This window comes from Hylobates moloch, unplaced genomic scaffold (assembly GCF_009828535.3).
Source record: "Hylobates moloch isolate HMO894 unplaced genomic scaffold, HMol_V3 SCAFFOLD_13, whole genome shotgun sequence".
Classification (NCBI taxonomy): Eukaryota; Metazoa; Chordata; class Mammalia; order Primates; family Hylobatidae; genus Hylobates; species Hylobates moloch.
In genome coordinates this window covers 66495797-66521231 of record NW_026652288.1, presented here as the reverse complement: position 1 = coordinate 66521231, position 25435 = coordinate 66495797, and the positions used below count along the sequence as shown (strand labels likewise).

General features: G+C 40.2%; 2 protein-coding genes across 7 annotated transcripts in view; one reads left to right on the top strand and one right to left on the bottom strand.

Moving 5' to 3' along the window:
• The window catches only part of MED12L (mediator complex subunit 12L), a 338115-nt gene that overhangs the window by 112644 nt on the left and 200036 nt on the right, over positions 1-25435 (bottom strand). The window lies entirely within an intron of this gene.
• Positions 993-24734, top strand: GPR87 (G protein-coupled receptor 87). 3 transcript variants are annotated; one of them, XM_032173860.2, is made up of 3 exons: positions 993-1227; positions 18135-18266; positions 23288-24734. In XM_032173860.2, exons 2-3 carry the CDS (start codon positions 18233-18235, stop codon positions 24328-24330), a joined length of 1077 nt encoding a protein of 358 aa, XP_032029751.1. In that variant the 5' UTR covers positions 993-1227; positions 18135-18232; the 3' UTR covers positions 24331-24734. The 3 variants fall into 3 exon arrangements, 2 of the variants coding, with proteins under 2 accessions (XP_032029751.1, XP_058283071.1); XR_009209526.1 differs by lacking the exons at positions 993-1227; positions 23288-24734 and adding an exon at positions 16868-16992 and having other exon boundaries at positions 18135-18389; XM_058427088.1 differs by lacking the exons at positions 993-1227; positions 18135-18266 and adding an exon at positions 19096-19227.

The following is a 25435-nucleotide window of genomic DNA, read 5'->3' as shown; positions in this document are numbered from 1 at the left end:
TTATTTAAGTGTTGCATTCAAGAAAATATCAGAATCTTTGAGATTCTCATCTGAAAGCAAGAAAATTATTTACAAATCAGAAAAAGTGGCCGGGTGCAGTGGCTCACACATGTAATCCCAGCACTTTGGGAGGCTAAGGCGGGCGGATCATGAGGTCAGGAGTTCGACACCAGCCTGGCCAACGTAGTGAAATCCTGTCTCTACTAAAAATACAAAAAATTAGCCGGGTGTGGTGGCGGGCACCTGTAATCCTAGCTACTCGGGAGGCTGAGGCAGGAGAATCACTTGAATCCGGGAGGTAGAGGTTGCAGCAAGCTGAGATCATGCCACTGCATACCAGCCCAGTCAACAGCGTGAGACTCCATCTCAAAAAAAAAAAAAAAAAAGTGATATGATTATATAAATTTGTCATTGTTGCATGCTTTTTTAAAGCAATAAAATTAATTGTTTTATGTTAAAGGTCAGCATTCAAAGGAGTCAGTGAACCCAGCCCCTGAATAATTTAACATATTTTGAATATTTATCATTGTGTATGTGTAAAAATATGTCTATAGATTTCATGAGTTTCATGAGACTACAAGTTTCCAAAGTTATCAATTACAACAATAAACACATTTTTAGTCTTTAAATAATATGTAGAATAATATTTTCAAAGAATTCATCTGTCATAAAGCATATTCTTATTCCTTTTAATCCAAAATTTAATTGGCAGGAAGGCTGCAAATACATGTTTTCTAGATAGCAATAGGAGGCTGGGAAAAAAAAAAAAAAACCTAAAAATTGGATCTGATGAGTTAGTAGGCCCCAACCTGAGACTTCATCCCCCACTCGTTAAGCAGACTTCTGGCAGTCTAAGCTCCAGCCCTCTGTGTTTCCTTCAGGTGAATCACCATCTGATTCCTGCAGGTTCAGGAAATACTCTTCCCCAGTCGACAAATCTCACCTACTCTTAGTTGTGAGTCATTTACATTAGCAAGACAGCAAGTTGTTCCAGTAGTTGCCGGGCAGGAGAATTTGAAAGGGTGCCCCAAAGGACAATCTCTAAAGGGGTAAGGGAGATACCTACCTTGTCTGGTAGGGGAGATGTTTCGTTTTTATGCTTTACCAGAAAATCAGCTTCCCTGCCGACCTTAGTTTCAAAGCTTATTCTTAATTAGAGACAAGAAACTTGTTTCAACTTGAAGACACCGTATGAGGTGAATGGACAGCCAGCCACCACAATGAAAGGTAAATGAAAAATTTTTCATTTTCTTAAAAGCCCTGGTTGATAAGACACAGCAATGATTAAAAACTGTAATTATACTTCTGCTTAACTCTGAGGTTTGAAGAAAAACTAGAAATTAGAATGCTGACAATAAGATATGAGGCACCACTGTGAGCCATGAAGCTTCAACTGTTTCCAGCTCAGGCAGGCAGAAATATAAACTACATATTGTGCCTTCAAAAGTAGAAACAATGTTTTGGCAATCACTCCTATTTAGCACATTTTTTTTAACCACATTTACTTTATTAGATGAGTAAAAGCCAAAGTCTCTCATAATTGTTTCCCAGGACCCAAAACTTAAAATTTGTTTCATAATCGTTTATCCGTATTTTTTTTTTAAAGAGACAGACAAAGATTTTTCTCTTTCCCAACTGTCTCATTTTGATAAAATAATCTCAGTCTTTTCATTGTACCACAAAGAACAGGGCAATCCTCATTCTGATCCCTGGAGAAGTCATGTTAAAACATGTCAGGAAAGGCATTGAGAAAACTGCCCAGTGACTGACAAACAGGTTAGGAACAGCTTACTTTTGTTCCACATTCAAACTGTTTGGGAAGTTTTCACTGCAGTGAGGAAAACAAGAAGCAAGCATGGAGATCTCAGTTCTTTTAAATTTTAATAAGGACTTTTAAAAGATAGATGAGCCTAAAGTAGAGTGACTTTTTGATTTCTTAAGATTTATCTGCTATAGAATTTTACATCACATTCTCAAGTTGAATCTGCTTTTATGTTAGGTATATTAACATTTTTAACAAGACATTTCTTTCATAATTGTTCTCCAATTTACTAGCAATATGAATAGCAACAAATCTGGTTCTATATTACTTTATACTGGGGGGGAAAAAGCCAGACACCTTGTTGATATTTATTATTTCTGCCAATTGAGATTAACTGTCTCCATGAAGTTAGGGATCAAAGAGGCATATTCTCTTAATCCTTCAGCAACATCTCATCCTCAGACTCTTGTTTCTGACCTCTACTTGAAATGTGTTGCAGGTATACGTGGGTTAAGGACAAGGGCCTAGAAGAGCAGATAGATGGCTGAATTTCACATTTAAGGATACAGCCTACAAAAAGAAAATATCCCGCCAGAAAATCCTTATTTCATGAAGACACTGAGAAAATGCTCTAACCAGAGATAACATGCTAAGAGGATTTACTGCATTCAGAGATGTGGGTGGGAAAAGGAAGACTAAGTTAAAAGGAATGTTCTTATTTAGAGTTGTGCTGTTTGTGCTCTTCAGAGTCTGTCTGCTTTTCTTCCTTAATATCTTGGCATTTAACTCTCTTTAGGAACAACAACAACAAAATATTTCATGCTTAGCTCTTTAAAATGCCACAGAAAGTTAAGATAGAGAAGACCACAATGGCCATTACTTCTTCGTATGCTCCTGAAATAAGAAAAGCCTGGAAAACCCATGAAAATCCCTCAAAGCCCAATAAAGGGTAAGGTTGTGAAGATAGGACAGAAGTGAGGCGAAATCTATGTAAAGTCACCTCCCTAGAAGCATCCCCCAGTCTCCAGGATAGATGTTCTCTACGCAGGCAAGAGGCAGTAGTTTGGATTTAAAGTAGAAAGCCCAGGACTCACAGCAAAATGACCTGGGTTTAAGGGCTGATTGTACCAAATATTATTAGTGTGACTTAGGCAAGTCTCTGAATTCCCCAGGAGCTCACTTCCCTTCCTCACAGGTAAAATGAAGGGATTAGATCAGATGGTCATTAGAGGCCCCTTGTATCTCTAGATTCCCACGATCCAGGTGATACGCTGAGATGCTGGGGTTGGTAATGGAAGAACCTAAGGCTTGAACCAAGCACACAGGAATGCTTGAGAGGAAATGGGGTAGAGCCACAAATGAGGACCTTCCCAATTCTGCCCCTAGCCGGCTACATGATGTTCATCAAATCTCGACTTCGCTAGGTCTCAGATTCTTCCTCTGCAAGATGAAGATGAATGTACTATTTGCTCTTCCTACCTGGCTGAAAGTTTTCCAATAATACAAGTATTAATACAAGTGCCAGCTGCAGTTCTTATACTTGTAACTATCTAAAGCAGGGAGGCAAGAGCAGAAGCAAATGCGACGTGACCCTGCTGTTAAAAACTAGATGAGATGCACCCACCTCTCAGACCTTCTGCTTCAGGCCAATGGTGAAAGACAGGTTCTATCTGACCTTACAAATATTACCAAACCCTCTACCTCCTTATATGGCAAACACAGGCAGAATAGAGTATTTGTTCTCTATCCTATACCTAATTAACATATGTTTTGTTTCATTAATATTCTTATTAGCCAAACATAAAAAAATTACACTAAAATACATTTAAGCGAGAGCACTGAGGGAATAAGTTCCATTTAGTGTAAGTCATGACATTAGGTCATTCATATCAATGATTCTATAGTTTCTCTTAAACAGCAATTTCTAATGATTTCCATCATTTTAAAAGAAGAGCAAAGCTCCTTAAATGACTTTTTCTAATGTACTAGATAGGATCTGTATGGCACAAACGGTCCTTCTATCCTTAATACTAAAACAACAATAATTAGCATACACATCTAGCTTGATATCTGACAAGATTACTGCATATTTTATCATGCATTTTTGTTTTTTTGAGACGGAGTCTCACTCTGTCACCAGGTTGGAGTGCAGTTGCGTGATCTTGGCTCACCGCAACCTCCGCCTCCTGAGTTCAAGCGATTCTCCTGCCTCAGCCTCCCAAGTGGCTGGGATTATAGGCGCCCACCATCATGCCCAGCTAATTTTTGTATTTTTAGTAGAGATGGGGTTTCACCATGTTGGCCAGGATGGTCTCAATCTCTTGACCCCGTGATCCGCCCACCTTGGCCTCCCAAAATGCTGGGATTACAGGCGTGAGCCACCGCACCCAGCCTTATCATGCATTTTTTTTTTTTAACTCAGACATCCTTGAGGTATAAATTACTATTATCCACTTTTGCAGCTGAGCAAACCGAGGCTTAACCAGCATACCAGTAGGGAGCAGAGCTCTGACCTTGAACCACTGCCTACAGTCAACCATGCTCTATTTGCTGTTAACCTCTTTTTGTGGGTAGTTTCATATGTAAAATGATACAGACTTATTGCATATTTACCGTATACTAGTACCATAGTATAGACTACAGTAGATAAATGGCCATCTTGGGTGCATGATCCCCTGCAATCAAGTTGGAGCTATTTTAACTTGCTAGTTTTCCCAAAGGAGGCATCAGATGCTAATCAGCACATGAATACCAAATTTCTGTGCAGGCAGTAGCAAAGCGGCAGTTGGGAGCACAGCACTGAGATGGGCTTACGTTCTGTTCAAATCCAGGCTCTGCCCCTCATTAGTGGTGTTAATGAGGGCAAGCTCTAGCACTCCAGCGACAGACAGCACGTATCTGCTCAAAGAACAAATAACATGTGCAAATAGCCCAAGTATACTGTATTCCAAGTATTCTCTCTAAGCCTCAGGTTTTTTTCATCTGAAAAATTACAGTACTAATTCTTACTACCCACTCAAGTAGCATGTCAATACTGAGTTATTACTACATGTCAAGTTTGAATAAAAGGTCTATGCTATGGTAATACTTCATTCAAAACAATCTTATGAGGACTGTTTTACAGAAGAAGAAAAAGGCACAGAGGGGTTGGGTAACCTGCCCAAGTAAGTGGCAAACCTGTAATGTGAATCCAAAGTCCTTTTAATAAATTAAAATATACATAGGTAATTTAGAACACTTCTAGGCACACAATAATACTAGCCAGCATTTGGGGAGCTCTTTTACTGTTGTTGTATGTAGCAAGATAGACACTTAGACTTCTCAAGCTCCCAGAAAGGGTTTTGCCCTGTAGCCTGAACAGGCTCTCAGGTCAATGATATTACTGTCTCTTGACCACCAGAGCAACTCTCTGGAGGACACAGAACAAACTTGTTTTCCAAGTCCTTGAGTCTAGAGGGTACCCTTTACTGACTATATCAAGATTCGGAAGTCTCCAAAGCAGAGGCCAGTATACCAAAAGGGCAACAGAAACAAAATGATCTGAAGTCCCTGTACTAAAGGAGCTTATGATCTAGTTAAGAAAGAAAAATGTTAACAGAATACTTGGACTGTTTGCACATACTAGAGTATGAAGCTCTGTGGCTCTCAGGCTGAGAACTGAAAAGAGAGATCCAAGAAAACAACGCATAAATATCTGTTGCCTCTAGACTGTAGGCATTTGAGGATTTGCTATACTCTTTTGGGGGTGGACGACCTACCTGTCCAAACTTGTTCCTCCTCAGACCTGCTAGGCCCCAAAATTACAAATAAAACTGAAAATAAATCACTGGGCCTTTCAAAACTTTTTAAGATAAACCAGCTCCAAGACAAATTGGGAAAAACTGCAAAATTAATTGTTTTTCTTGTTGTTGTTTTTGAGACGGAGTCTCGCTTTTGTCACCCAGGCTGGAGTGCAATGGCACGATCTTGGCTCACTGCAACCTCTGCAACCACTGCCTCCCAGGTTCAAGCGATTCTCCTGCCTCAGCTCCTGAGTAGCTGGAATTACAGGTGCCCGCCACCACGCCCGGCTAATTTTTGTATTTTTAGTAGAGACGGGGTTTCACCATGTGGGTCAGGCTGGTCTCGAACTCCTGACCTCGTGATCTGCCCACCTCGACCTCCCAAAGTGCTGGGATTACAGGCATGAGCCACCGCGCCTGGCCTAAAATTAACTCTTTACTAGATATATTTATATAGAAAACAGTGCTACATATCATGACGAAGTAGAATGTGGCTCACAGTAATATGCAATCCTTAAATAATCACAGCAACAATTGTATTCTAGTTGTCACACCCAAGCATTTTAAAAACCTAAAAAATGAAAACTGAGGATAATGGCTTGCATTAGGTCAAAACGGTACATGCCTATATTATATATAGCAAAACAAATTAATAGAAGAATAGTAAATGCCATTTAAAAGGTAATTACTACATCAATGTGTCAGCATATACCATGATGGCTGCTGGAAAAATAAAACTATAGTATCTGTTAAACATCAATATTCCCTTTACTCTAAAACATTCATTCTAATTTCATAATGTAAACAACACTAAATATATATATATACACACACACACACAGTTTATATATATATATATATATATATATATATATATAATTTTAAAAACTATTCATTCTGTACCTAGAGCCAACAGTACAATACCTCAAGTATTATCTCTACTTTTCATCCTAAGACCCAGAAATGCTAATATGTACCCAATCCTTCACAAAGTCATGCTGGATCTTACCATGGTCTGTTTATATCCAGTTTACAGTCTATATGAAATTGCAAATAAGACAGGCACTAAACAACTGGCCAGTGCGGAACTCAGTTTGAGTGCTCACAGTTGCAGGCACCTGAAATATAAATGTCATGGTACACTACTTCTTGCTCTGATGGCTTCCCCATCCTGGAAGATGCTCTCAGCAAAATAACTGTCTCACAGCCAGGGTGGCAAAGCCAAACATCTCTACCCTTAAAGTTTTTCCCCACCCCAGCTCCTATCTAGAGATGGTACATTTCCCATACTGCCTCCCTTTTCTCTTCTGTCAATTACAACCTGATTAACTTCATGCCAACTAAGCTCTCCTTCCAATGTACTCATATAATTATTTTATTTACTTATAATCTTTCTGGTTCCAACAACAACAACAAAAATGAGGTGTTTTATGGGGATGCTTAATATGAAGTTAATTCAAATGAACTTAAATTTAAACAAATGAAGCCTGGGAAAAAGAATAGTCGGAAATTAAAAACCATATGAGAAATTAGTTCACCAAATGCATTCATCCCTATCAGATGGTGTTGGGCCTTAAGGTGGATCTCAACTCCAACAGGAAAACAAGAAGGCAAAATGATTTGGTTTTGATAAATTCATAGCTGGCCTACAGAACACCATTCTTATTATGTAGAGTAGAAATAACTTTCTCCCATGAGTCTTAACATAAAGAACCAATGTCGTACTGAACACCCAAAGAGTAGGCACAGTGAAAAGGGTTGAATTCTTGAAGACACCAACTCAAAGCTTAATCCAGGCAAAGCCATTTTACAGAGGCAGGATAAGACAACATAATGGGGTCCAGGCATGTGGCTCACTTGAAATATTTTCATCTTACTGCTGTTTCTTCATAATTGTTCTAAGGAAACCTTTCTGCCTCCTTCTCCCCAGTGTACTTTATTCTAATTATGAAAATTTCACAAGTGTTAGACATATTAGCTGTCTTTTATTAGCACACTGGTACTGTTGTTTCTTCTTACACCTGGCTGACTTTCCTCACTGACATAACCTGTGGGGCTGCTGCTGGCATTTGAATTTGCAGCCCTCCACTTTAGCTCCCTCAACTTTAGAATGAGCTATTCAGAAACGTCAGCAGGCCCAGCGTTTGATTGGCCTCCTAATGGTTTGATCAGGCCTTCTTCTGGTCTTCGGCCATGCCTTACACAGGTCAATGGCCAATTCCTACCTACTCTTGTCTCCACCCTCCCTGGGTTGTACCCTTTCACTTCAGAAGGCAGAAAAAAAGATTGTTAAAAATAAACAACAAAAAACTGACATATGCCTTCCAATATGAAATTAAGTCAGAGAGAAGGCCAAATTCCATGATTGCCTAATAGTAAGTCAAAGGTGTTTTTGAACTCTGACTCTGTGCCCGCAGGTACTCTGCTAGACCCTGGAAATAAAGGATGCAAGGACACTCTGGTAGTCAGGCAAACAACAAAAATAGAATACAACAGCTGGAGGTATGGGAAACCACAGGGGCTGAGGAGCACTTATGTGGCACATGGGGATAACATGGAAGGCTTTGAGAAGAGGAGGCAGATGAGTTAGACCTGAAGGCAGCATAGACAGCTTGCCTAATAGACAAGGGGGAGAAGAGATTTTCAGGATAAAATGCAAGGTAAGGAGGGTCTGGTGCAGGAGCTAGAAAGTGAGCAGTATACAGGTCAGGTCAGGAGGTCCTCATTACCTGCAGAGGAGCCTGAGTTGTGCCCCGTATAAGACAGTAAGCCAGTGAAGATTGCGACAGAAGAGGACATCAAGCAAAGAAATGTGAATAGCAGGAAAATGCATGTGGCAAATATTAAGATAATACAAATATACAGGTTACTATTTCTCCTAGTTGAGGAAGTTACTACATCTATAAATCAAACCAGAGAAAAATATTTTAATTCAAATATTCCTATTAGTCTAAGAGACATTGTTTAAAAAATGATTAATGCCAGAAGTTGATAAATTCACTGAAGTAGGAATTACTTTGAAGAAACGTTGTGTGTGTGTGTGTGTGTGTGTGTGTGTGTGTGTGTGTTGTGTGTGTGTGTGTGTGTGTGTGTGTGTGTGTGTGTGTATTTCATGAAATGAGTTATATGTGATCCCAGATCCTTTTACTACATATGAGTGAGGTTGGGTTATTTATTTGTATTCATGAGAAGAGAAAAATGAGAGTGAGTGTTTGATGCTGATTAAGAAATGTGAAATATCAGGCCGGGCACGGTGGCTCACGCTTGTAATCCCAGCACTTTGGGAGGCCGAGGCGGGCGGATCACGAGGTCAGGAGATCGAGACCACGGTGAAACCCCGTCTCTACTAAAAATACAAAAAAAAAAAAAAAATTAGCCGGGCGTGGTGGCGGGCGCCTGTAGTCCCAGCTACTCCGAGAGGCTGAGGCAGGAGAATGGCGTGAACCCGGGAGGCGGAGCTTGCAGTGAGCCGAGATTGCGCCACTGCACTCCAGCCTGGGCGACAGAGCGAGACTCCGTCTCAAAAAAAAAAAAAAAAAAAGAAATGTGAAATATCCACTCATATTAAAGACTTCACTTGAGAATTTTTAAATTGTCAATGAAGACAAGTGATGAAATTGAAGGAAAAATGCTCTCTTAGGTAATTGTCTTACTCCATTAACTTAAACCGCATAAAGGTTTGGTTAAGCTGTGATTAGAAGAATAAGGGTAGCTAATCTGACAACAGTTCTAATGGGAAAGGCCTGGAGAATACCTGCACCACACCCCACAGCCCAGAAAACTACGATGACTGTATTAAAATATCAAGGTGACACCACCACCACCACCATGAAGAATGATTATAACTCTTAAGTAGAATGCTTAAGCCACAGGATGCTATTCCAAAACAAGGAACAGCATCTACGTGAACTTGTGAAAAGCATTCTGCATCTTTTAATAGGCTAGTAAACAGTAATCAAACAACTAAAGACTTACCTGGAGTCTTGAATTCTAAGAATATTTTTAAGGGCCAGAAGTCCCTTGAAATGTATTTAGTTTAGAACATATTCATTTAAAACCACTATGGTGGCTACTGGGACTGTGGCCCCTAACCTGACTAGCCTCTTACATAAATGATCCAGAAGTTACCTATATGGAATTTATACTTTGCTTAAACAGAAAATAAAAATACACGTTTCAACTCAGTAAGTTGTAAAATTTGAGTAAAATTCTTATTACTCACAACAACTACATAGTAATGTGATACAGATCTCCTGACCTGACTCATAATAGCCACATAGTAAAGTGAGTAGTAGGAATTTTACTCAAATTTTACAACTTACTGAGTTAAAAGGTGTATTTTTATTTTCTGTTTAAGAAAAGCACTTACCGTTTAAGCAAAGTATATTTGCCATGAATTACACCTTTACATTACTATAGCACTTACAATATAAAATTGACTTAACATATGTTCTCTTACCACATTCACACAGCACCCTTGGGAATTACGTCAGGTATTTATTATTCTCCCTGTTTCATAGATGAGGAGGCTCAAGCTCTGTGAGGTACAATGCTTAACAGGGTCACAGAGTCAAAGATTGAGCCAAAAACTTAACAGCTACCTACTGAATCCAGGTCTAGGATACTTTGTACTGGTCAGGGAATCTCAGTCTAGAACACTTTCTACCAGGGAAGCTACTTCTGACACTCCACTAGGCTAGCAAAGCAACACCACAGAGGCAGCCTGTTCTGGGGTCATAAAACCTAGAAGCTCATTTCCTGGTTTTGCCCCTCACCATCTGTGTGGTATTGGGCAGGTTGTTGAATCTTGCTCAGTTCCCTCACTTGTCAAAAAGAATAGTCAGGTTTGAGGTTAAGGTTATAAAGAACCATTAGACACAAATCTTGTCTTCAGGGAGTTTACAATCCACTTTATATCAACCCCCCATCCGCTCTAAACACACACACACACACACACACACACACACACACACACACACGCACACACACACACCAAGTTACCTGAGGTCACCTAAAAAAAAGTTAACTCTAAATTGTTAACCAAAATAGGTCTATTTGTAAGCTACATGTACCAGCAAAACTATGAGAACAGAACATCAGTGTAGCACCTGAAAAACCTGAATGAAGGGCTGCTGTGCTTTGCATTCCAACACATTTAGGAGACTAACTCCATGCATGCATTAATGAAATGTGCTATGAATACAGTGACCTAATTCCATTACAATAAGAGGTAACTCATAGCCAGTGAGGTAATCTGCCTCTTTCCCCAGGCCTTCAGCAGAGCTATAATCTTAGCATTGTTGAAAAACACACATAAATTTACAAACACACATACACATAAAGTCAGGCTTAAACTGAGAAAGATTCTTAGATTATAGGTGATTCCAAAATAGAAGAGATCCTGTATCTTTCAAATAAACTTTCTATCAGATGGCTTTTGTGAAGACTATCTCTTTACCACAAAAATGCAGGAACTACATGAATATCTCTATATAATCAACCAGTTCAGTATAGCTTTTCAGAAGTAAAGTGGCAAAGTAAACCTTCAGATCTCAAATTCTTACAATTTCAGATGTGAACTTTTAGAGGGAAAACTGGAGAGTGGAGGACAGATAGGAAAGGTATTGATATTATAACTCTGTCATTTGAGAACCACCACTACCAAACACTAAGTCAAAAATTAATCATGAGCAATATGATTAATTTTTTTTTTTAATTTTTACCACAAAAATGCAGGAACTACATGAATATCTCTATATAATCAACCAGTTCAGTATAGCTTTTCAGAAGTAAAGTGGCAAAGTACACCTTCAGATCTCAAATTCCTACAATTTCAGATGTGAACTTTTAGAGGGAAAACTGGAGAGTGGAGGACAGATAGGAAAGGTATTGATATTATAACTCTGTCATTTGAGAACCACCACTACCAAACACTAAGTCAAAAATTAATCATGAGCAACTGCATTTAGGGAGCCAGTTTACTGGCATTGATATTTCAAGATCCTGACCAGAGGGCAATAACAAGAGAGATAAAGCCCAGGGAGAGTGGAAGCATTGCCATGGCATGGCAGGGCACACCTGCCCACTCTTCCTGCTGACGGAGTTTCCCCCAGCATGGTACAAATGACTCCCCACCGATGCCAAGATCCAAACCAGTGAACTGCAACAGCAGGCTGGCTCTGTGTGGACCACAAGGCTGGGTGTCCAAAGTAGCTGTTCAGTAGTCCTGGATGTTGTCCTCCCATAGCCCTTCTGGGGAGAGAGCAAATGTTTGGGTATCCAACACAACTGGGGTCAAGTCCCTACTCCACTACTCAGAAGCTTTTCGTAACACCAGAAACCTCGGTTTTTCCCCACCAAAAGCAGTTTTGTAACACAATCAGTAGGGTTTTCACTTAAAGGCCCCAGTAGAGGGGCAGGCACAGAGAAAAGCTCCACCGTGACTATTAACACATTCTCAGGTGTGAACCAAACAACATGACCTCCTGTCACTACATTTTCTGGGTTGCTAAGGGGTATAAGAAAAACCATTTGAAAAGAAATGCTAAGTGATGGTCAGTATACAAGAAAAATCAGGCATTTGCAGGGAGGAGAGACACAGAAGAAGAGAAAGATATATTTATAATCAAAGTAGAACAATTGGGGACCTATAGAGGTTAAGTATAGCCACATAAGATTAAATGAAAAGCGGAATAATGGTTGCAAAATCAAGTGACTGTAGGACCCAGCAGGTAAGCTCCCGAAAGAGGCGGCCCAGGGATGTCAATGAGTATGCTGTGAGCTGGAGAACTGGAGAGAGCTCACTTCCCCATCAGGAAGGGGCAACAAATACTGCTGGATTGTTCATGCTGGATGCTAGCAAATCTTCTCATCTTTCAAAATGGGATCCAAATCTGGATTCTTATGTGAAATTTCCTGATGTTTTCAACATTGTTCAGGCCAAATAAAACTAGACCTCTAGTTTGGAAGATTAGCAGTTCCTTCACAAGCTTGATGGAGAAAACAGACTCCTACCTCTGCCCAATACTGCCCCCCTCCCACTTCCTGTCCTCTAAAATAACCCCCCAGAATCATTCTTCACTTTTACTCCACAACAGTATAATAGAACTGTAATTTCAGTTTCTATTGTATTTGATATGAATCCCAGCTCTACCCATTACTCACAGTGTGAGTCAGGGCAAGTTAATTAAACTGTCTGAATCTCGTATCTTCCTACCTGGCGGGGGTGGAAATATATCTAGGTCCTAGGGTTGCTCTGAAGATTGCTTAAGTTATCAACCACCAAGTTCGGGGTCCAAAAGCAAGGAGAAACTGAGAATATGTTGATCCTTTTCCACCACCCCCATTTTAAAAGTAGCTTAAACCAACAACAAAGAAACATGGTTAGTAAAATAGCCAAAGGAAAATAGCAATGGGTGGCTGGAAAAAAAAACAGGTCTCTAAGCAGCGATACCATCTAACCTCAGGAATGACTGTGAAACCTGGGCCTACCACAAACATCACATTCTTGTGTGGTTTCATCAGCTCTCAGCAGAAGGAACAGTAGGTGGCAGGGCAGGATTCCCGCCCAGGATCCAGGTCCTGGAACCAAGCTCTTTACTACCACTGAAGCAATCTTCCTTGCAACACCCTGCAAGTGCTGGGACATGCAGACAGTGCACAGCCACTGTAGTAAAAGCACACAGGGAGCCCTGAAGCTGAGGCGCTGATCGTTCAGAAAGACAGCAGGCAGGTGAGGCTCTGAGACAATTTAAAGGAAGGGCAAGCTATTGGAGCAAAAGTATCAGTCAAATGACCCCTGAGAGGGCAGCTGAGGCCACCAGCCACACAGCCATCTCAGCATAAACAAGGTACAAGGATCCACCCCCATCAACCCTCTTGTCCAACCTATGAAGCACTAAATAAATTCAACTGTGTACCTATGATATACAGCAGGAACTAAAACGACTTCAGCTCCACCCTGCACAAGTACACAGGCTGCTTTGTAAACGTTCATCATTTTAACCTCGCAGTCAACCTATAATGGACGAGTCTTCATACCCATTTATACAGGCAGAAATGGAGGGTTAGAAGCTAAAAGCAACAGAGCTGGGGCTATAATCCGAAGAATCAGAGAATCAAATCCTCGCTCTATGCACTCCACCATGGTGCCACCATACTTGGCTAGAGGTCAAGGCAGGATTTTTTTTTTTTTTTTTAATCCAAGCTGGAAAAAAAAATTTTTTTTGAAACAGAGTCTCACTCTGTCACCCAGGCTGGAGTGCAGTGGCATGACCTCGGCTCACTGCAAGGTCTCCCGGGTTCAAGCGATTCTCCTGCCTCAGCCTCCCGAATAGCTGGGACCACAGGTGCATGCCACCACGCCCAGCTAATTTTTGTGTTTCTAGTAGAGACGGGGTTTCACCATGTTGGCCACGCTGGTCTCGAACTCCTGACCTCAGGTGATCCACCCGCCTCGGCCTCCCAAAGTGCTGGGATTACAGGCATGAGCCACCGCACCCAGCCAGAACATTTTTAAATGCCAGACATTGAATGATATGCTTAAGAAAACCCTCCGTTAATCCTTCATCTATCTCCACCTCTCAACCTTCTCTGTCTCCTTTCTGTCGCAGGCATGTTCTTTTTTTGAAAGAGTTTTCTGAGATTGCTGCCTCCACTTCCTCACCTTACAATCATTACTCAGCCCTCTGTCATTAGGCTTCTCTCCTCAAAACACCCTGGGCCCCCCAGCACATGGAGCACTGGCAAAGATGAACAATGACCTTTTTGTTGCTGAATCCCATCCAATGGCACTTTGCTGTCCTATGTCACTTGACTTCCCCCACAGGATAAAACTAGTCACAATTCCTCATTTCTTAAACTCTCTTTTTGGTTCACATGACATTATTCTTTTTCGGTAATCCTCCCAACTCTCTGGCCTCTCCTTCAGGCACTCCCCTCACCCTAAGACTGCTCCATTAAAAAGTCTACATTAGCTCTCTGCTATTCTCACTCCACTGTATGGTTTTGGGTTTTTTGTTTGTTTGATTTGAGACGGAGTCTCACCCTGTCATCCAGGCGGCAGTGCAGTGGTGTGATCTCAGTTCACTGCAACTTCCGCCTCCTGGGTTCAAGCAATTCTCCTACCTCAGCCTCCCCAGTAGCTGGGATTACAGGCGCATGCCACATCACACGGCTAATTTTTGTATTTTTAGTAGAGATGGGGTTTCACCATGTTGGCCAGGCTTGTCTCAAACTCCTGACCTCAGGTAATCTACCCACCATGGCCTCCCAAAGTGCTGGGATTACAGGCGTGAGCCACCATGCACGGCCGACTGTGCAGTTTCATCTTGGACAATCTCATTCATTCCCACAGCTTCTTCTATCACCTATTTTCTATTGGCCTTAAACAGACATCACCAGCCAGCAGTACTTCTCCAAGCTCCAGATCTGTCTCTTTAATCATCTAGTAGACACCTCCACATGCATACTACACAGGCATCATGCAATCAACCAATCCAAAACTAAACTCCACCCATCCCAGTACATGCTTGTCCTTTCATGGGTCCTACATCAGCGAAAGAGACTAAAATCTACAGTCAAATACCTGGGAGGCCTCCAACAACCTTCTAACCCTTTTCACCAGCATCATTCAGCCACAAATTCTTTAAGTTGCCACATATTTTGTCATATATCTCCATCTCTACATGCTGTCACCAGTTCCTCAGCAGACTATACCTTATCTTTGGCTACACTCAGCATTTCCATGTGCTCCTTTCTGATTGGACCTTGGGCAAACCTGCCACAACCTGGGCATAATAGTTGTCATAGAACCTCTGTAATCCTTGCTTCCCCTCAGTTTGGGTACACCTCTGTATCTTCACAGCATCCCAAACCTCTCATTCGATATTGAAATGGTCTGTTTATTTCTGGATTCTCAACTAGACTCTAAACTTGAGGACAGAAATGTACCTTTCTCTTCTTTATAAACTCCAGGGCCTGAAATATGAGCAGACTCTTAGTAAACGACCTTATGAAAGAGATTAGGTTATGGCTGGTCCTGAAGAAGTAGTAGAGATTTCCAAGGTAGGGAGAGAGGGGAGAAAGGAGGCCATTCACAGGGCAGGAATGGGTATGAAGAAAAGTAGGGAACTAAACTCAGGCATATCGCTGAGTGTCTGCAGTTTGGTTAAACCAGAGAGTTCCAATAAGAGTAACAAGATCTTGAATTTAATTTAGGCAAAGATTAATGGAAATAACAGAAGCAGAAACTGGCATTTAGAAAGCACTTAATTTATAAATGTATATTCAATTTAACCTCATGAAGCAGGGATGCTAGATACTATAAAGTAGGTATTATTGTTCCCATGATTCAAAAGAATATGGGGCAAGCAGATTTCTTGAAAGTCTATTGTGACCTCTTAGTTACCAGAATTTAGCATGTTCTGACTTTCACATTCCGTGATCTTTAAAACTACAAGAATAACTCCTAATCTTTAGTTAGTAATTATAATTCAAGAATTGCCTTACCATACAGTAACACAGCATTAAGGTGCAAAAGAATAATATCTCTCATACCCTCCACTCCTGCCCCCAACCCCAGCAGACACTAATCGACTTTCTGCCTCTACAGATTTGCCTTTTCTGGACATTTCACCTAAAGACATGTAGTCTTTAGGTATCTGGCTTCTTTCTCATGCAAAATGTTTTCAAGGTTCATCTATACGATAGCTATATTTCATTTATTTTTATTGGGTAATATTCCATCCTTTGCCTATACCACAGTTGACTCATCTACTCTCCAGTCAGCACTTGGCTTCTTTCTGCTTTTAACTATCATGAATAATGCTGTTATAAACAACTGCATACAAGTCATTGCATGGGCATAAGTTTTCATTTCTCGTGGCTAGATACCTAGAGGTAGAACTACTGGGTCATATGATACATTTGATTTTAACTTTTCAAGAAACTGCCAAACTCTTTCCAGAGTGGCTGTACCGTTTTAAATTCTTATCATCAGTGTATGAGGGGTCCTCTTTTCCCCACCCTCAGCAACACTTGTTACTATCTGTCTTTTTCAGATACAGCCATTCTGGTAGACGCAAGATGGTATAGCACTGTGGTTCTCATTTGAATTTCCCTGCTGACTAATGATATTCAGTGTCCTTCCATGTGCTTTGGTGCAATGTCTAGATAAATCTTTTGACCTTTTTAAAATTGGGTTGTGTTCTCCTTAATAAGAAGCTGTAACAGTTCTTTGCATATTCTAAACAGAAATCCTTTATCAGAAATGTAACATGCAAATATTTTCTCCCAGTCTCCTCTCTCTATGTCCTGCTTATTGGCCAACTGTCTGCTCTCTCTCTCTTACTGCAACTGTCACTGAGGAAGGTTACAGGAAGCCATCTGAAGAGGACAACCATACAACTTGAGAACAGAGAAACATAAAACTAAAAATGTGCTTATCAGGTAATTTCCTTGAAATGTTTCCATGAGAAACTGGATTCAAGCTTTTTAGGCTCACTGAAATCCAAAGATCATTATTATAAAGTCTAGAAAATTAACTGCATCAGTCATTCTCCCCAGTAAACTTTAATAAATAAAAAGAAAGTAGAGTTTTACCTCTTTGCCTTACATTAAAAAATAACGTGATGCTGGCACCCAAAAAGGAGGGCTTCTAAGAACCTTAATCATTGCCTATGCTGCATTAACCGAAAAACACTTTCTGAGTTCTGCTGTGTACCACATACTGGAGCTGTTCAAGGTGACATATGGATAGACTGTCTAAACTCTCAAAAGAGTGGATTCTGGGTGGAGAGAATCACTGAAAAATTAAAAACCATTTTTTCCATCTGCTACCAAATCAAGTACCTTAGCTACATGTGATATTTGCAAACAGAAGAGAAGGACACACACAGGAACATAAAAGGAAATAATAACTGCCTCTCCACTTACTGCAAACTCTTACACATACTCCTGCCTCCCACGTGCCCTTTCCCTGCTATCTCAGCACATATGCAGGGACAAAAGTAACTGCTCACACCAGCCTCAAGTTTGCTCTGTGCTTGAACAGAATGAGGTTACTTGGGGTCTCTTTAAGCAACATCAGTGATGGGACCTGAAAGTCTCACATGGTTTTACTTCATGAGAAAGAGTGTGATTTCCCCTAACGGTAAACTGTCCTATAAGCACATTTTATTTCAGCTGCACTTTCCACAACAGTTCCCAGGAATTCTGCTTTCTATGGTCAATACGTGATGGAACCCAGAGAACAGGGAACAGACCCAGCTGCAGGGGAAGGGGTGGGGGAAATCATGTTTGATAATATCCAACATTGCACACACATATGGTCTCAGCTAGCCTTTATTAAGATGTCGTGAAGAATGCAAAGCTCAGAAAAGTTAAGGTATGTAGCCAAAGTCACCCACAAGACATAACTCCCATCAGGGAATTATGAAAGAGGGCAACTCCGTGTGGCCCAGGTGTTCATCTCCAAAGAGCACATGCTTTCTGAATCGTGGAGGCAACTGCTTTAACTGAAAAGACCAAAATCTTGTATTTTAAAATTCCTTCCCAACTGATTTTTTCCTCATTTTTCATTTTCTCCCCAGAAATCAAACCAGGAATAACCTATGCTGAACCCACACCTCAATCGTCCCCAAGTGTTTCCTGACACGCATCTTTGCTTACAGTGCATCACAACTGAAGAATGGGGCTCAACTTGACGCTTGCAAAATTACCAAGTAAGCCGTCGGAAGAGATACAGAGAAAATCTTACTTTATCAATGACTATCATTTCCACTGTTTGGGAATTTGGGGAGTTTAATGGTGAGAGAACCAACTAACAAAATAAACCAGCATTTAGCTTTGTGTTTCCTTATGTATAAAACAGCAAACATGCAGGACAGTATCGCTGAGATAAATTTAGCTTGCTATCATTTTGTTTTAAACTTTGTTTCATCTAGACATCATCTCTAAAATGACAAGTAGGATTAAATTAATAATATTTATGGAAGATTTTAAACACAAACTAAAATTATGTATTACTTTGCAGATTTAATAGTCTAAACCAAGGTTCATGAGGTTCCCCAAGAGGCCAGAGATAACATCTACCTAATCTACTGGGTAACTACTTAGAAAATGATCATATCTAAATACAAAAAATTAGCCAGGTGTGGTGGCGCACGTTTGTAGTCCCTGCTACTCGGGAGGCTGAGGGACTAGAATCGCTTGAACCCTGCAGACGGAGGTTGCAGTGAGCCGAGATTGCACCACTGCACTCCAGCCTGGGTGACAGAGCAAGACTCTGTATCAGAAAAAAAAGAAAGGAGGAGAGAGAGAGAGAGAGAGAGAGAGAGAGAGAGAGGAGGGAGAGAGAGGAAAGAAAGAAAGAGAGAGAGAAGGAAGGAAGATAGGAAGGAAGGTAGGGAGGGAGGGAGGGAGGGAGGGAGGGAGGGAGGCAGGGAGGAAGGAAGGGACAGACAGAGCTAGGCAGCTGTGCCATGGTAGTGACACCCTATAATTTGAATGACTTTTATTATTTCATTCCCACCTGGCAGGTAGAGCAGTGACATATGTTGATACTTTCACATTTTGTGCCAAGTGACACGTCCCAGTGAACAATGATGTAGCTTCACCAAAGGCAAAAGTGGCAGATTCTTCCCTACTGTCATTCATAATGTGACTCTATTAACAAGACAAACGGTAATTAAGCTTTATGTTATAGAATGCATACCTACTAAGTACTAGATACTGTAGTCAAAACATTTGCAAAGCATTTAACTCTCAGAAGATCCAGTAAGACGGCTATGTATTCCATTTTACAGTTATTAAGAGGCTAAACCAGCAGTGTCAAATAGAACTTTCTACATTGATGAAAATTCCCTGTATCTGCACTGGCCAATACAGTAGCCAGATGTGGTTACCGGGAAACTTGAACATAGCTAGTATGACTGAGGAAATTAATTTTTTAACTTACGTTTAATTTAAATTTAAAAGTTTAAAGCCACATGTGGTTTGTGCTGTATCTGGCTACAAAGCCCAAGCATTCCCCAACACACACACTCAGTCCTGTACACACACATGCACAAACCTATTCCCCCTGCAAAGATAGCTAAAGTTCCCTTACGGCCCAAACAAATACCACCCTCACACGTGGCACAAAATAATTTACTATGGAACTAGTAAACTGAGTTCTTATGTCACTGCATTTGTTAATTTAAAAGGAATTGGAATGAGAGTCAGAGAGAATACCAAAGGAGGTTTTACTCTCAATTATCACACTGTGTCAAGCCCTGCACTACACAACCCAGGGAATACCACCCTAGTAAACAAGAAGAAGGGATGGGGAACTCATGTTTGATAATATCCAACATTGCATGCACATATTGTGAGAAAACAGCCTTTACACTGTAAAATAGCTTCTAATTTTTCTTAATTGAATCACCAAGCTACTGTCAATTAAAGACGTTCCCTAACTTGGCCAAGTTCTTTACTGTCAGGGAAGAACAACATGATAAAACTGCCTGGGTGAAGAAAGCCATTCACTTTTACTGGTCAATATTCCTGAGTGGACACATCATATAGAGAAATGCTTCTGAGTACACCCATACGTTTTGGAAATATTTAAGGCAATGATAGAGAATAAATGATGGGCGTTAGCTGGCAAAAAAGAATATGATATAAACTTAATTCTAAAAAACAAATTAATCACACAAAACTCTCAAAGTTAAGTTTTGAGCCTTCCAGAGCAACCAGATGAGTAATGGCTCATCTGCTTCTTACAAACCATTTTTTGTCTCTACTACCACATTGTTTCAGCAAATAACCCATAACAGGCTTTAACCATTAATTTAAGCTTTGTTGCCTAAATGTGAAATCTGTGAATGAAGTAATAACCAGGCCTAGGCCTATCCCATTGAATTAAGAAGTCCTATAGTCCAAAATGTTAATTCTATACATAAACTAAGGAAGCAAATACCGTGAGGTTACACAGTCAAGTTCAACACCAGACTGTCTCAATGCCACAAAACAGTTCAATAACCACTGTGGAAAGAAGCCAATCCTACGTGATCGTTTTAATTTACAAATATATATATATATATATATATATGTATACACACACACACAACCTTTTTTGACATTCTGATTGGAGACTATCTTTAATAATAACCATAATTGTTAGGCAAATCATCAAAATCATCATTTAATAAGAATGTGTTCATATAATTAAACTTTAAAATATTATAATAATATATGGAACTCATATCCTTAAGCAACACTGTGAAGTAGAGGTTCTTGCACTCCACGATAGGGATGCATAGCAGATCCCCAGGCAGCCAACACCAGCAGTTGAAATATTCCCTGCCAAATATGCTGTAGCTCGTGAACTAATATATTTGTATTTAAAATGATTTTGAAAAGCAATTCATAAGTAATTGTTACAAGGCACAGCCAGCACCTCAGGAGATGACATGGCTGCTCCTTTTCAGGCTGTGTCCATTTAAATTCTGATTTAAACTCACATATCCTCTATTTCCCTAAGAGTTCTATCCCAGGTTAGATGAAAGTGACTGCTAATCATTTAATTGGGTAAATTAATTCAAGCAGACATCTTAACTCAGTTAAAGCCACACATCTTAAGAAGCTCCTAATGTCACTGATACTGATTTGGATCTTATGATGCAAGAACAGCCAAGACTACAACACGTCATTAAGTCAAAATAGGCTTAAATGATACTGTACAAGGAAATATTACAAACTGGCAGCAGTAATATAGATGGCTGCTGAATCAGGCATTTTAACTTGTAAAGCTTAGTAATACTATGGGTCTCATAACAGGCTAGTCCAGATATAAATTACTAGCCTGTGTAAGGATAGTTAGGCCAGGGAAACCAGTTTTTAAAAACACTCACATTAAGGAATAAAAGGGAAAGAATTAGAAAGAGGACAAGGTTACTTAAGAAGAGCCTGCATTTAGATGTCAAGCAGCAATTTAGGAATCTGTTTTTGGATTTTAATCATCAAAACTTTCCTGTTTCTCTTCTCAAAGAAGGGAACCAAAACAGACACTAAACTGCCTATGTGCAGGGCAGTGAGGGCTTAAATTCATGGTGTTATCTCTATAACAAAACCATTTCAAAACATAACTATGACTATAGTAACTATTATTAATTACAGGGAAGTAAAAATTCAGAAATGATCTTCCTTCTAACCTTACCTCCAAAAGGTGAATCTATAAATGAATTTCATTAGTTCAGGTTCCCCAAAAATAATGACGATAAAATGTGCTTAAATGGCCAAGAGATTTACTGGGGAAAATGGCTACCAGGGAAAATGGGGACAAGCAGAAGGCTGGCACAGCCTTCCAACCACTTGTGGGAGAAAGAAGGAAGGAAGATTGAGTAGGAACAGTGCAGTTTGAAGAAAGTTCAAAGAAAAGGTTTGAAGACTGGTAAGTACTCCTCCAGCCAAAGTCTTTTGTCAGAGAAACCCGTCTTCTTACAAAGACAGGTTTGTCTTGGTGTCCCTGCCATGCTCAGTCACAGGCCCCGAGCAGTCCGCGGGAAGCGTGGCAGCAGCAAGAATGTGGTGGTGGATCCACAGCAGGAGCTGCCTGTCCATCATGCTCCCCAAAGTAGGAGACATGAGAGGCCCATGTCCATGGCTGCCACATAAGTCAAATGCTCATGACCCATTTCACTGATTATATGATGCAGTGATATGGTACAGGTCTTTAACAACAGAAACTAAAAATGCCAAAAAAGCAAAAGGTTTAAAAATTCCCACAATAAATACAATAGGTGTAACCTAGCCTTGTAAACAAAAAAAATATACCAGGTTGCAATTACTTTTAACAAGTTGTCCTCTTTGGCAATAAACTGTAAAACTGCAAAACTTAATGAGAAAACAAAATCAGCATTTAATCACTGGACTATACAAAAACATATTTGTGGATATTCTTGACTATACAAATGCATTTTAATGAAGAATTTACTAGATGACGTGTAAATATTTATAATAATCAGCAGTAACTTTACACCAGCCTGCAACTTAAATTCTACTAAGGTGAAAACAGATTTCAGAGAATCAGCAAGTCAGATCTGTATCTATCCAGGACTTTTTTTGTCTGTTCACTTTAGAAGACAGTAGATTTTCTTTCTATTTACAAAAAAATGCCATGACATTTTCTTTCTATTCATATCAATGGTCCCTAAAAGATCTTAAGGAGTATAAGAAAGTCATAGGCAAAAAATTCAGAATGACTCACTAGTTTTACAGCTTCTTAATTCTTAAGATTAAACAGCTTAAAACTCAGGCAAGGGAAGGGAAGATATATTCAAAGAGGGTGCCAAAGACTACACTGAAACAATAACCATGTGCTGGCTATCGTATTTTCTTGTTATAGAAAATTTCAATTTCCTGTCCACATTTTGTTGATTCTATTTGTAATGATATCAAACATGGGAGTAAGAATCGGAATAATTTACACTGGTATGTTTATTTTCAAAAGGCTGGCAAAGGGGATCAGAAATGGGACTTTTAACTCAAGGGTCCTGATATGAGGGAGGCAGGGTAGTGAGAGAGGGTCGCTAATTCTTTGGCCACTCAAAACATTAACAATGTGCTACCTTGACTCTGTAAATCATTGATGACATCTTTAAGTTCACCTGAAATAACAAAAAGTTGGGTCTGTAAGGGAACCTAGTGGCCTGTGGGCACGCTTGCCAAGCACTGAAGTCCTATCTCCCCACTTCTCCTACAGATAACGAGCTGCACGGCCAAGAGAGTCACAATTCAGGCAACAGGAGCGATGGACCAGGAAAGAACACCACCCTTCACAATGAATTTGACATGATTGTCTTGCCGGTGCTTTATCTCATTATATTTGTGGCAAGCATCTTGCTGAATGGTTTAGCAGTGTGGATCTTCTTCCACATTAGGAATAAAACCAGCTTCATATTCTATCTCAAAAACATAGTGGTCGCAGACCTCATAATGACGCTGACATTTCCATTTCGAATAGTCCATGATGCAGGATTTGGACCTTGGTACTTCAAGTTTATTCTCTGCAGATACACTTCAGTTTTGTTTTATGCAAACATGTATACTTCCATCATGTTCCTTGGGCTGATAAGCATTGATCGCTATCTGAAGGTGGTCAAGCCATTTGGGGACTCTCGGATGTATAGCATAACCTTTACGAAGGTTTTATCTGTTTGTGTTTGGGTGATCATGGCTGTTTTGTCTTTGCCAAACATCATCCTAACAAATGGTCAGCCAACAGAGGACAATATCCACGACTGCTTGAAACTTAAAAGTCCTCTGGGGGTCAAATGGCATACGGCAGTCACCTATGTGAACAGCTGCTTGTTTGTGGCCGTGCTGGTGATTCTGATCGGATGTTACATAGCCATATCCAGGTACATCCACAAATCCAGCAGGCAATTCATAAGTCAGTCAAGCCGAAAGCGAAAACATAACCAGAGCATCAGGGTTGTTGTGGCTGTGTTTTTTACTTGCTTTCTACCATATCACTTGTGCAGAATTCCTTTTACTTTTAGTCACTTAGACAGGCTTTTAGATGAATCTGCACATAAAATCCTGTATTACTGCAAAGAAATGACACTTTTCTTGTCTGCATGTAATGTGTGCCTGGATCCAATAATTTACTTTTTCATGTGTAGGTCATTTTCAAGAAGGCTGTTCAAAAAATCAAATATCAGAACTAGGAGTGAAAGCATCAGATCACTGCAAAGTGTGAGAAGATCAGAAGTTCGCATATATTATGATTATACTGATGTGTAGGCCTTTTATTGTTTGTTGGAATCGATAAGTACAAAGTGTAAATAAATGTTTCTTTTCATTAATCTTGCTTGAGCCCATCAAAAATATGAATTCAAAGAACTGAAATAGTATGAAATGGGGTCATAATTTGAAAGTAAGGAAAACATTAAAGCATAGCAAAGAGATAAACAAGAGGTAGCACATGGGTGAATGGCAGGGTTAATGGCTGGAAGTCTGAGGAGCAGAGTGAAAGGCCAGAATGAGCCACAGCAATGTCCCTGCACTGTGGCCATCCTCCAGGAAAAGTTGCTGCTCTGAAGCCACTTTTGCAGAGAACAAAAAGCATAGAAAAGAGAATTATTATCTATCTTTGAAGTTTAAGGACGGGAAAAGAAAATACTACTTTCCATCTATAAACTAAGATCTTTGGCAATCATCCTCTCGTTCTCTGTGTGTGGGGATTTTTTTAAATTATTTTTTTCCTTTACTCAACACTATAGAAATGAAGGTAGAGGGGTGTGTGTGTGTGTGTGTGTGTGTGTGTGTGTGTGTGTGTGTGTGTTTAAGGGCTTCATTTTTAGGACCCTCTGTGTCCAGGTCAGAGCCCACCTTCATTCAGGGCTCCAAAAGCAAGCAGGAATCAGCTGCGGAAATGCTTCTGCCTCCTCTCCCTGCTTCATGCCTCACCCCGACTCCTGTGTTACTACCTTTCATTCCTCTGGGTAAGATATTGCCCTCCAGCATCGTAAATGCCTCGTGGGGGATGCATTAACAGAGGAGGAGTGAAGCCATGTTTGCTGACTAAAAGAAGACGTTATGGTTAACAGTCAAACACACGTGAATAACACAGTACAATACTTCATTTAGAGTCTTGTAAACTGCAAGGTTCTAAGAAGCTCAAAGGAGCAAAAATGAGAGCACAGAATAACTTAGCTCAACACTGACTATCATTGTTAGGTACAGGAAAAGGATTCAGGGACTACAAAGAATCTCACTCTAAGTGTCTAGTGTCTTACTCTAAGTCAGTCAGGTTTAGCAGAGAGGTTAGTAGCAAAAGGGTGAAAAGGATTATCTGAGGACTTCTATCAAAATATCTGTCCATCAAGATTCCAATTCTATAAATGCA